The 12,717-nt window shown below is 50.6% G+C and overlaps 2 protein-coding genes across 15 annotated transcripts in view; one reads left to right on the top strand and one right to left on the bottom strand.

The window, feature by feature from the left end:
* The first annotated feature begins 6,544 nt into the window (after positions 1-6,544).
* Positions 6,545-9,284, top strand: Dnph1 (2'-deoxynucleoside 5'-phosphate N-hydrolase 1). Its single transcript, NM_133525.2, is given in 4 exon segments — positions 6,545-6,725; positions 8,436-8,504; positions 8,857-8,967; positions 9,101-9,284. Coding segments are annotated over 4 exon segments (492 nt in total). The 5' UTR covers positions 6,545-6,562; the 3' UTR covers positions 9,250-9,284.
* Positions 9,285-11,032: 1,748 nt separating this feature from the next.
* Positions 11,033-12,717, bottom strand: part of Cul9 (cullin 9) — a 43,280-nt gene continuing 41,595 nt past the window's right edge. For 8 of the 14 annotated variants that reach the window (XR_015628607.1, XR_015628609.1, XR_015628608.1 and 5 more), the window contains 4 exon segments: positions 12,552-12,669; positions 12,169-12,302; positions 11,435-11,508; positions 11,033-11,360 (listed from right to left, as the gene is read on the bottom strand). Coding sequence is in view for 6 of the 14 variants with exons in the window: in XM_087565845.1 (XP_087421971.1) it covers positions 11,156-11,360; positions 11,435-11,508; positions 12,169-12,302; positions 12,552-12,669 (531 nt within the window). In the remaining 8 variants the exon portion in view is untranslated. 14 annotated transcript variants of the gene reach the window in all.

Here is a 12,717-nt window from a genome sequence, read left to right as displayed (position 1 = left end):
GACAGAATGAAAAAAAATTTTTTTTTTGGTTCTTTTTTTCGGAGCTGGGGACCGAACCCAGGGCCTTGCGCTTCCTAGGTAAGCGCTCTACGAAAAAAATTTTTAAAGTCTAAGCCAGTATGATTTAATCCCAGCACTCAGGAGGCAGAGGCGGGTGGATCTCTGTGAGTTGGAGGCTAGCCTGGTCTACAGAGTGAGCTCCAGGACAGCCAGGGCCACACAGAGAAACCCTGTCCTGAAAAACCAGAACAAAAAGTCTTCTGTGGCGCTGGGATGTCGCTCAGGTAGTAGGGTGCCGGCTTTGAAAGCTGGAGGCTCTGAGTGAAATCCCTGCTTTTCTCTTTCACAGACCGTCTACATTTCTACTGAATGTGTCCAATTTTTCTTGTAACTTTCAAATATGGAATCGTTATAGTAGCTGCTTTCCTGTGCTTGTTGACTTCAGTGTCGGAGTGACTTCTGGGTGATTTGATTGTAACTCATCCTCTGAGCACTGCTCATATGTTTTCCTGTTTACTTCCATACCTAGCACTTTTTTCAACATTGAAAAAAAATTAAACACAAAAGAAAACAAAAATCAGGGTCTTGGGGCCGGAGAGGTTGGCTCAGTGGTTAGAGGTGGCTCTTGTCATACTGTTGGGAGTTTCACCTTCTTGTTTTATTGTTGTTATATTTGCTTTTATTTGAGATTTTTTTTCATCCAGACATCTCTCCCTGGGTCACTCCTGTAGCTTGTCCACTGTGTCCAAGGCTGAAAAGTATGTGGAGTGCTCCTGCTGCTTAGAGACTCTGATTTAAACGCCTTTAAAGATAGTTTATTCACTTATTTTCTCTGTAAGGGTGTTTTGTCTGCACGCAAGTCTGTGCAGACTCCTGGGCCTGAGGCAGAGCGTATCTGATCCCACTGAACTGGAGTCACAGGCAGTTATGAGCCACCATGTGGGTTTTGGGAATCGAATCCTGGCCCTCTGGAAGAGCAGCCAGTTTGTTTAGGGATTGGGCCGTCTCTGCAGTCTCTTGATTTATAGTCCTTGGTATACACATTCATAGCTTGGACCCACGAAGTTCTTGTTAACCTCATTCTTTCTTCCTCTCTTCTGAATCATAACATTCCCACTAGTGGCACCCAAAGAATCCGGGCCCTCCTGACCCAGCTGACATCCACCCCTGTACAGGCTGGTTTTGTGTGTCAACTTGACACAAGCTGGAGTTATCACAGAGAAAGGAGCCTCGGTTGAGGAAACGCCTCCATGAGACCCAACTGTAAGGCATTTTCTCATCTAGTGATCAAGTGGGGGAGGACCCAGCCCATTGTGGGTGGTGCCGTCCCTGGGCTGGTGGTCCTGGGTTCTGTAAGCAGGCTGAGCAAGCCAGAAGAAGCAAGCCAGTAAGCAGCATCCCTCCATGGCCTCTGCATCAGCTCCTGCCTCCAGGTTCCTGCCCTGTGTGAGGTCCTGTCCTGACTTCCTTTGGTGATGAACTGCAATGTGGAAGTCTAAGCTGAATAAACCCTTTCCTCCCCAACTTGCTTTTTGGACATGAGGTTTTGTGCAGGGATAGAAACCCTGACTGAGACATCTGGTTTTGCTGTTGGTTTTTAGTCGTTGCTTTGTTATTGTTATTGTTTGAGACAGGGTCTCCTGTAGCCCAGGCTGGTCTCAAATTTGCTATGTAGCTGAGGCTGGCCTTGAACTCCTGATCCTCCTGCCCCTACCTTGCAAGAGCAGTAGGCGTGCGCCACCACACCCAGCTCATATTTTTCCTTAGGTAAAATCCAATTTTGTTTTAAATTTATTTGGAAAGTTTATTTATTTATCATGCGTATGGTTATTTTGTCTGCACGTATGTTTGTGTACCGTGCGCATGCCTCGTGCTGGCAGAGAGTGAAAGAAGGTGTTGGAGTCCCTGAAACGGCAGCTACTACACGGGAACCAACCTCATGTCCTGTGTGAGAACATCCGGTGCTCTCAGATGCTAAGCCGTCTCTCTCCCACATCTAGTGCCAATTTCATGAGTGTCAAGCACTGAGAACCAGCTTCGTGGACATCTCCATTTGTCTTCTCAGCTCCAGGACACCGCTAGGCTCAGCCTGAGCTGCCCCTCTGTGGCCTGGAACGCTACAGGGAACGCTACAGGCGATGAGCTGGAATCACTGTCAAGTCCACTACACTTGCTTCGACTTTCCTCACACCTCCCTGCACTACCAGACACCTGTTATTCGAACACATTTGGTCCAGGTTTTATATCTGGCTCCTTCCTGTATGGGGTGGCGTCGGGTCCAGTGTGGAGGGAAGCTTCCAGGTGCTTTACTTCCTCGTCTCTGGAGCTTCAATGCTTTGACGCCTCACTGAACAGCGATAGGCCCATTCTTCCCGTTCTGGAGCTAAGGCTCACTCTTTCCAAAGCCAAATCGAGTCTAAGGCCTCATATACCTTGCTAGTCCCTTTGGTCATCCCTTCAGAGCCCGCTGGGTATCCTACACAAAGTAAACACACTAAAAATATGTCCCAACTTCTATATTAAAGGAGACCTAATAGAAATAACATGAGGTCCTGTGAAATGGCCCTGCAGGGCAAGCCCAACAACCTGAATTGGAATCCCAGGACTTACATGGTAGAAGGTGAAAAAGTAAACCTCCACAAGCTGTCCTCTAATCTACATACATTCATACGCACACGCACACGCACACACACACACGCACATACATACACGCACACGCATGCACACACATGCTCACGAGCACACACATACACACATATACACACACGCACACGTACACACGCACACGCACACGCACTCGCACACACGCGCACACGCACACACGCACACACACATGCACATACATACACACACGCACGCGCATGCACACACATGCACGCGCGCGCACACACACACACACACACACACATACACTCGGAGGGACTGGAGAGATGGCTCAGTAATAAAACTCATTGCTGCTCCTCAGGGGGACTCAGGCTCAACTATCAGCGCTCTCACACCAGGGCGTTTACAGCTGCCTGTGATTCCAGTTCCAGGGGACCCACTACCAGTTTCTGCTCTCTTCGTGCACCTCATGTATGTGATACACATACGCACATTTGAGCAAAATGCTCAGACACAAAAAATAAAAAGAAATCTTAAAAACGTGACAGGGTCTCATTCTGTAGCAATGGCTGACCTGAAACTCATAGGGATCTGCCTGCCTGTGTCTCCTGAGTGCTGAGATTAAAGGTGTGTGGCCATCGTGCATGGCAAGAAAATAAATCTTGGTTGGGGATTTAGCTCAGTGGTAGAGCGCTTGCCTAGCAAGCGCAAGGCCCTGGGTTTGGTCCCCAGCTCCGAAAAAAAGAAAAAAGATTAAATTAAGAAAATAAATCTTGGGCTGGAGAGATGGCTCAGCGGTTAAGAGCACTGACTGCTCTTCCAGAGGTCCTGAGTTCAATTCCCAGCGACCACATGGTGGCTCACAACCATCTGTAAAGAGATCTGATGCCCTCTTCTGGTGTATCTGAAAACAGCTACAGTGTACTTATATATAATAAATGAATAAATAAATCTTTTTAAAAAAAAGAAAATAAATCTTAAAAACAAATGCGGTCGGGGGGAGATTGAAATGATGATGATGACGATGATGACGACGATGATGATGGAGCTAAAGATGGCTCTGGCTGCTGTCACAGAAAACCCGAGTTTGTTCCCAGCGCCTGCAGGGTGTCTCACAATTGTCTTTAACTCCAGTTCCATAGGACCCAGCATTCTCTTCTTTTTTTTTTTAAATATTTATTTATTTATATGAGCACACTGTAGCTGTCTTCAGACACACCAGAAGAGGGCATCAGATCCCGTTACAGATGGTTGTGAGCCACCGTGTGGGTGCTGGGATTTGAACTCAGGACCTCTGGAAGAGCAGTCAGTGCTCTTAGCCGCTGAGCCATCTCTCCAGCCCCCAGCATTCTCTTCTGGTCTTCTTGGGCACTCACATGATGTACAGACCAAAATCCAGGCCAGACACCCATGCGCATAAAATTGTAAAAATAAATAAAACCATTTTTCCAAAGATAACCTTTAAAGAAAGACACAACGTGAGTAACGTTTGAAGTGTAGTGTGCAGGCCAAGAGGCTGCCCTAAAACCTTTAGCTCCGTTGAGTTTGGGCCCTTACTATGGAGATAAAGGCAGGCCTTATCTTTGGAGGGATTGGAGGGTGTAAGGGGTTTCGAGTCACAGGAGGCAAACTGTGTGGAGCTGGGACACCCTTTTGTCTAAGGGGTTGGTGGGTTGGGCAGGGGGTGACAGAACCCAGAACCTCCAGAACTGAGCACAGTGCTTGCTACATCCCAAACCTGAAGAACCATTTCTCGGCACAAGCAGTGGCACCAACAGTGTTTGTGCCGTGATTATTATTTATTTGAGGTAATTTTTTGAGGGCGACTCATTATTATAGTTAAAGCAAACACTTTAACTGTATATGGTCTGGGCCCCATGCTTCTAACACATTCTGAAAGATTCTATCAAGCGGGCACAAGGACACTGGCCCAGACATATAAGTGGGCAGTGCAAGGCTAGGAAGGGAACTAAAGATAGCCTGGGGTAATGTGGCTGAAGGCCTGCAACATTCCAACTCTCTGAAGTCCTGGTCAGTCATCCTTGGAGAAACTTTAGCCCGAGTACGGCTTTTTCTGCAGAATGTCACTTCATATTACCTTTAACAAAGTTCTCCTCTTAATTCAGCTCTTTGACGATTTCATACCTGTGTGCACTGCATTCTGGTTACTCTCTTTGCCCTACTCTCTCTCTCTTCCCTCCTACAAGCCACCCATGTGACCCTTAGGTTAGAACCAATGAGTGGAGCTGGGTAGGTGCGGTTCCCGGTTCCCGGTGGCTACACAACAGAAAGCCTCAACTCCCTTTTTCAACAGTGGGGGTGGGGTGGGGCTGTGGATAGTTTCACTCTTCTGTAGAACCAGGGCGTCCATCTGAAGACAATGCCAGAAGCTGCGATGTCTGTGTCTCAGGTAGAACATGGTATTTCACAGCTCTTCTCTAACGTGTAGGCTGCTGGCTTGTTTCTTTTTTCCCTTCTGGTTTTATCCTAACTGAGGTGGGGAGTCACTGAGGGGAGTTTCCCTGTCTCCTCAGAGTGGCTAGCAGGCTGGCTAGCAGGCTGTGGTAGGAAGAGCTGGGATCAGGAGATCTGGAGAGGGGCAGGGCCGGAGTGGTGGCCATGGAACTGGTGGGGAGTCAGATTTTAGAAAGTGTCATAGTCTCGCCTAATTTCTCTGTACCCATAAATTAGAGCATCCCTTATCCCTCATCAGAAGTGCTTCTCTTTGCAGATTAGTAGAGTCCCCCAAATGGTCGAGGGGGCTGTGGAACTTTGGGATGTAAATGTACCATCTCCACGTGTCAATGCCCCCGCTGGGAAGAGTGGGTTGAAAGGCTGAGGGACCGCTGTGAAACAGTGGAGAAGGCCCTGTGACAACTGCAGAAACTGAAGAGCTGTTAACAGTTCATGGCTGCTGGGGCAGACAGGACCGGTTTTTTCCTCAGGGGCAGGCCCTGAGAGGCTGCCTGTACTTGCTCCAGTAGAAGGCTCCACACCAGTGCACACATAGATAGCACTAATGGGTTCACTGGGTGGGGAGCGAAGCTGGAGAGATGGCTCAGTGGTTAACAGCATTGGCCGCTCTCCCAGAGGACTCAGGTTTGATTGTCAGTCAGCACCTGAATGATGGCTGCCATGTCTGTAACTCCTGGGGCACCAGGCATGCACGTGGTGCACAGACATACATTTAGGCAAAACACCTATACACATAAAATAATAAAGTAATAAATAAAAACATGAAGTTGGTGTAGGGAATAGAAGAGGGACTGGAGGGGAAAGATTGGGGTAGATCTGATTAAAATACACTACATACATGTATGCATAATAAAACGCTTTAAGGGCTGGAGAGATGGCTCAGTGGTTAAGAGCACCGACTGCTCTTCCCGAGGTCCTGAGTTCAAATCCCAGCAACCACATGGTGGCTCACAACCATCTGAAATGAGATCTGATGCCCTCTTCTGGTGTGTCTGAAGATAGTGACAGTGTAATCATAATATATAATAAATAAATAAAATATTAAAAAAAAGATATTTTAAAAAAATAAAACGCTTTAAAAATAAGTTAACGATTTTTTTTTTCTTTTTTTCAGAGCTGGGGACCGAACCCAGGGCCTTGCGCTTGCTAGGCAAGCGCTCTACCACTGAGCTAAATCCCCAACCCCGTTAACGATTTTTTTTTTAATTTTGGAAAAATTAATGAGAACCAATCACAGTTGCCCATAGATCCCGTACATAGCTTAAGAGCACTGAGGTCAGTACAGAACTCCTTGAACAGCTAGGAGCTGGGGAGGGCAGGTCACGGGGAGGAGTCAGAACTAATGGGCGGGTTGGCTCAGGAAGAGCCTATCCGGGAAGAGCGAGCTAGCAAAAGGTCCCCTTTTCCCGCGGGAGTCGCTTTCCAGATCACGTGGTAGCGGCAGCGCTCCCTGGCGGCGGCGGTTGCGCGCGCGCACGCGGCGATGGCGGCATCCGGGGAGCAGGCTCCATGCTCCGTGTACTTCTGCGGGAGCATCCGCGGCGGGCGCGAGGACCAAGCACTGTATGCGCGGATCGTGTCGCGGCTGCGACGTTATGGGAAGGTGCTCACTGAGCACGTGGCTGATGCTGAGTTGGAGCCGCTTGGTGAGGCAGCGCGGGCTGGAGTCTCACTGGCTTGGGACCTGCTGGAGGATCTGTCTGTAGGCTAAGGGGACTGACTGACTAGGGACTTGCCGGCTAGGAGACCCACTGGCTAGGAGATCCGCTGGCTAGTACACATGAAACCTAGGGAACCCGCAGTACAGGGCACCTGCAAACTAGGGGCCCCGCAGGCTAGACCTGTAGACTAGGGGGCCAGCGGACTAGGACCTGTGGGTTGGGGACCGCGAGGAAGGTCCTGGCTTATGCCTCTTCTGCATGTGCACGCCCCAAGCATGTGCAGGTCAAGTGTCCCTATCCAGCGCACTGGAAGCAAGTGAGAGCCCAGACCCAGCATTGGGCTAGCAAGGCTTTGATGAACTCATTTGGACTTAGCACTCCTAAATTGTACCTAGAAACTCTTGTACTTCTGCTCCAAAAACTTTTAAGTAGTTCTCCCTTGCCCCATGCAAGAATAGACGCTGTGGACTCTAATGCAATTCGGAGAGAATCTTTTAAAAGGCAAAGAATCACCAGACAAAAATGCTCTCGGGGATTGGGAAGGACCTGTTCGTGCTCACACTTGGCTGGTTCATGGTGCGTTTGCTTGATAGTCCTCAACCTTCAGCACCAATACCAGCACTCTGGAGGCCGAGGGAGGATGAGTTCCAGGCTAACCTGGGCTACAGAGTTAGTGTTGGTATTCTGTTTATGCTCCGCCCCACAGTTGCCTAGCAACAACCAGCTGTGCCTGACACTATATAAGGGGCTGCTTGCCCCCTCATTCTCTTCTCTGCTCTCGCACTTTCATCCCCTTAGTCCCTTCTCGCCTCAGTCCCCTCCCCCACTTCACCCCACGTGCTCATGGCCGGTTTCCTTTACTTCGACCCTCTTGTACTCTTCTCTCATTAAACCTCTCCAGGAGGAACCATGTTGGTTTGGTGTGTTCTGTCTGGACTCGAGCCGAGATTTAGATCCTGTCTCAAAGAAAAACGAGACAAACAAAGACTACTGAGTGTGATAGCCTGAGGAAAACCTTTGAATCTGGTTTTTCTCCCCTGGTTACTTTTTTTTTTTTTTCCATTTTTTGGAAACAGGGGCTGTCATGTAACCCTTACTGACCTCAGACTTGCTGTGTAGCAGAGGACGGCCTTGAGCTCCCCATCCTCCTGCCTCTACCCCCCAAGTGCTAGAATTATAGGCACCTACCACTACACTCGACTTGTTAGGTTTTTTTTTTTTTTTTTTTTTTTGAGACACGGTCTCTCTATACATATCCCTGGCCATCATGCTATCATCCCCCAGTCTCTGCTTCCGGGGCTGGGATTATAGGTGTGTGCCACCATCCTCAGACTTGCAAAAGAACTTTTAGACAGTGTGGTTCTGCTCCGCCACCGGCAGAGCCTTACCATCCTGAGTAGCGGGCCTTCTGACCCCAGTGATGTCTCTTGGATTCCGAGTGAGTCAGACCTGCCCCCCACACTTACACAGTCCCACCCACACGTGCCACCCTGCACAGGGTTGCATTTTCCGTGTGGCTGTTTCGTTCCTCACCCCTTTGACAGACTCCTGGACTGGCCTTTAAAGCTAGAGCACGGGTTCCCCCTCTCTACCCCTCCCTGAGCAGGGTAGATAGAAAAGCGGCAAGGTCGTAGAAGTTACTGGGTACTGAATTTCGGCAGGAAACATCCTTGACCAGCCTTCCCTCAACCACAGGGGAAGAGGCTGCTGGGGGTGACCAGTTCATCCATGAGCAGGACCTGAACTGGCTGCAGCAAGCAGATGGTGAGTAGTCGTCCCTCCTGCATGTGGGCTCCTCTGTGATGTCAATTCCTGGGGCGTCCCTGGCCTTAATGTCCCTACCACAGATACGCTGTCATCCTGTCCTTAAAAGTCCCAGGTATTGGGCTGGAGAGATGGCTCAGAGGTTAAGAGCACTGACTGCTCTTCCAGAGGTCCTGAGTTCAATTCCCAGCAACCACGTGGTGGCTCACAACCATCTGTAATGAGCTCCGATGCCCTCTTCTGGTGTGTCTGAAGACAGCTACAGTGTACTTATACATAATAAATAAATCTTTAAAAATTATTTAAAAAAAAAAAGTCCCAGGTATTGGTTCTTATTTTTCTTTCTTTCCAGTGGTAGTGGCGGAAGTGACACAGCCATCCTTGGGTGTTGGCTATGAACTGGGCCGGGCAGTAGCTCTTGGGAAGCCAATTCTGTGCCTGTTTCGACCACAGTCTGGCCGAGGTGAGTGCTCCAGCCGGGGTGGCTTACTCCTTACTGGGGACCCCATACCCATCTCTTCCTTTCCCAGTGGGTGGGGCAGGGAGCGGAGTGGGAAGCGTAGAAGGGAGTCAGTGTCACATTTCCCCCTTCCCAGTGCTTTCCGCCATGATCCGCGGAGCAGCAGATGGCTCGAGGTTCCAGGTATGGGACTACGCAGAGGGAGAAGTGGAGACCATGCTCGATCGGTACTTTGAGGCATATCTTCCTCAGAAGACGGCTTCCTCCAGTCACCCAAGTGCCTGACCACCCTACTGTATTAAAAAGAAAATTAAGATTTATTTTTTTTTAACGTATACTTTAACTGCTGTATGTATGTCGCCACATCCATCCTGGTGCCCAGAGGTCAGAGGAGGGTACCATTCTCTGGAACTGGCATTAGAGATGGCTGCAGGCCTCCATGTGAGTGCTGGAAACTGAGCCCATGCCCTTTGCACGAGTGACACGTGGTGCTCTTAACTGCTGAGCCTTCTCTTTGGCCCTGGCCCTACTTTATTAAATGCTAACCCCTGATGTTTCTCTGGACTCATTCCTGCATCAGCCTTAGTAGGAAGTAAAGGTCCATTTAACTGGGTATGGTGGCACAGCCTCAGGAGGCACAGTTTGATGGTTTAAATATGCTTGGCCCAGAATGGACTATTAGAAGGTGTGGCCTTATTGGAGAAGGTTTGTCACTGTGGGTGTTAGCTTTAAGACCCTACTCCTGGCTGCCTGAAAGCCAGTAGCCTTTTTTTTTTTTTTTTAAAGATATATTTATTTTATGTATGTGAGTACACTGTTGCTGTCTTCACACACACCAGAAGAGGGCATCTGACCCCCATTAGAGATTGTTGTGAGCCACCGTGTGGTTGCTGGGAATTGAACTCAGGACCTCTGGAAGAGCAGTCAGTGTTCTTAACCACTGAGCCATCTCTCCAGCCCCTGCTAACAGCCTTCAGATGAAGATGTAGAACTCTCAGCTCTGCCTACACCATGCCTGCCTGGCTGCTGCCATGCTCCTGCCTTGATAATGGACTGAACCTCTGACCCTGTAAGCCAGCCTCAATCAAATGTTATCCTTGTAAGAGTTACCTTGGTCACGGTGCCTGTTTACACCTATGCTAACTAAGACCGAAGTTGGTTCCAGGGACTGGGATATCACTGAGATAGGACTGACCATGCTTCTGCTTGGAGGAATGTAGGTTTTGGGCCTTTGGGAAGCAGTGGGATGCAGTGGGGTTTAATGGGCCATCCTAGCAGGAATATGGAAGACTTTGTTGCTGAGAGTTCTACATCTTCATGGAGAGGAAGCCAGGAGCAGACTGTTTCCAGGCAGCTAGGCGGAGGGTCTCAAAGCCCGTCCCCACAGTGACACACTTCCTCCAGCCAGGCTGCACCCACTCCAACACGGCCATACCTCCACATAGTGGGACTCCCTGGGCTGAGCCTATTCAAACCTCCACACAAAGGCAGGTGGATTTCTGAGTTCAAGGCCATTGTGGTCTATATATAGTGAGTTCCAGGACAGTCAGACGTATGTAGAGAGACCCCAAAACAAAAACAAAAAAAGCTCTATACTGGTAGTGCTGGCACAGGTCCAGGCTTTTCCATCCCACTTCACTGTAGAAAGTAGAAGGGCCCTGCTTTAAAGGACCTACTAAAGAAGGTCCCCAAGGGAAAGGCGCTGTGTCACGCCCCCGCCCCTGGGGAGCACTTAAGTATGGAGGAGGCCAGCGGTTGGGTGAGCTCTATTTTCATCTCTGCGTCCCATTATGACTTAGGTCAAGTGAGTCTTCTTTGGCTTTTTCTGAGGACAGAAAGTCTGGACGTCTAAAGAAAACAGTAAAGATGGAGGAGGGCTGGTGAGCGGGCTCAGAGTGTAGGTGCTTCACATGGAGCCTGAAGACCCGGGTTCAATGCCAGGCACCTACTCCTGCATGCAGTTCTGACCTCCATTCACACACACGCACACACGCACATGTAATCTTATGTTTTGAAGAATGAGAGTGTTCTGGGGAAATGTGGGGGTGGGGGTACTCCGCCTGTGAAGTGTGTGAAAAAAGAGGTTTATTCAGTAAACAGAAGGTGCTTCAGACACTGGGGTTCCCCTCTCACATGACAGCCCCGTGGCCCTGCTGCCCCGGCAGCTCCAGGTGTTTCCTGCCCCTCCCCCTCAGTCATAGGACTCATCATCGTCATCTTCATCGCCAAAGAAGAAGGTCTCTCGGTCCAGGTTCTCAGACTCCTCATCGTAGGAGAAGCTGTCATTGTCTAGTTCCTCATCAAACTCGTGCTGCCACTCAGGTACATCCTCCTCCTCCTCCTCTTCCTCTTCTTCCTCCTCGTCTTCCACTTCCAGTCCTGAGGAGCCCTGGGGCCTAGGGAGAGCCACCACACTCAGCTTCAAGCCTGCGTTCCTGCTCCCTCCCCAGGCTCTGCCCAGCCTACTCACTGGTCACTGGGCACGTTGGACCCTTTCACCTCCCGGGTCTCTACTGAGGGACTCTGCAGCCCGACCCGGAAGTCCTGACAAGGAGACAGGAGGGTCTGAGGAGCAGCAGAGCAGAGGCTACCAGGCCTCGGGTCTAGCATCCTTCCCCCTGATGATTCCTGAGAGCCAGACCATCTGGCCGTCGTGCAGTTTGACCTGGGAGTCTTTAGCAGCCTGCACTGCACAGCAGGCCTCTTGCCCAGTTGCTAGGGAGTCAGCAAGGGACCCAAGAACAAGGTTCACAGTTTGGGCTACACACCCGTGCTCCAGAGCTGCCAAGAGCCTTGTGGATCCCTTACTCCCAAGACTCCTCACAGCCCGACCGACCGACCCCCACGGGCTGGAGTATGGTCTGAGAAGGCACTCACTGCTGAGCACCTGGCCTGCACCCTGACTGGGGACACCCACTCCTTTGTGAGAAGCCCCAGGGGGGTAAGTGTCACAGCAGACTAGCCCAGGGCTCCTGACACCACCACCTAATTTCTATTTTTCTTTCGAGACAGGGTTTCTCTGTAGAGCCCTGGCTGTCCTGGAACTCACGATGTAGACCAGGTCGGCTTCAAACTCGGAGATCCACCTGCCTCTGCCTCCCCAGTGCTGGGGTAAAGGTATGTGTGCCATGGGCCTACTAATACCCCCTCAGCTCTTCGCTGCAGTTCTCTCAGACGCCCACAGGCAGCATGTCAGGGTCGTACCTGGGTCGAGTGCTGTAGGATGGCCAGCAGCCTCTCCTGGATCCTCCGGAGCAGCTCCGTGCCTGTGCTGAGGCAGTCAGCCCGCAGGAGGCGCAGGGAGGAGGCCAGGTCCTGGCAGCGCAGCAAGGTCTCCTCTGCAGGAGCAAGCAGGACTTGCTCTCTTCCCCCATCCACTCCTTCCCCCACAAATCTACAGCGCATCCACCCAGTGCCAGGCATGGCTGTCAAAACTCATGGTGCTCACCCACGAGGAGCACCTCTGTGACCCAGACCCTTATGTCACCAGAGAGGGAAGGCTAGGCAGAACGAAGGGGAGAAAAGGAACAGACTGAAGGCAGGGGCCCTGGACACCCTGTCTGACAGGGCCTCGGTGCCCGGCTCACCGAGGAGGATCTGCAGGGCATTCGTGTGCAGCTCCAGGTTCTCCGTCTGCTGCTCCACCACATCCATGTACTCCGTGCCCTGGCTGTAGAAGCTATAGACACAGGCGTAGGCCAGCACCTAGGGAGCCCCGCCAGTACACTCAGCCTGAGTCCTGAGCCTCCACCT

The sequence above is a fragment of the Rattus norvegicus genome, chromosome 9 (genome assembly GCF_021556685.1).
Source record: "Rattus norvegicus strain SHRSP/BbbUtx chromosome 9, alternate assembly SHRSP_T2T, whole genome shotgun sequence".
Classification (NCBI taxonomy): domain Eukaryota; kingdom Metazoa; phylum Chordata; class Mammalia; order Rodentia; family Muridae; genus Rattus; species Rattus norvegicus.
This window is presented reverse-complemented; position numbering and strand designations above follow the sequence as displayed.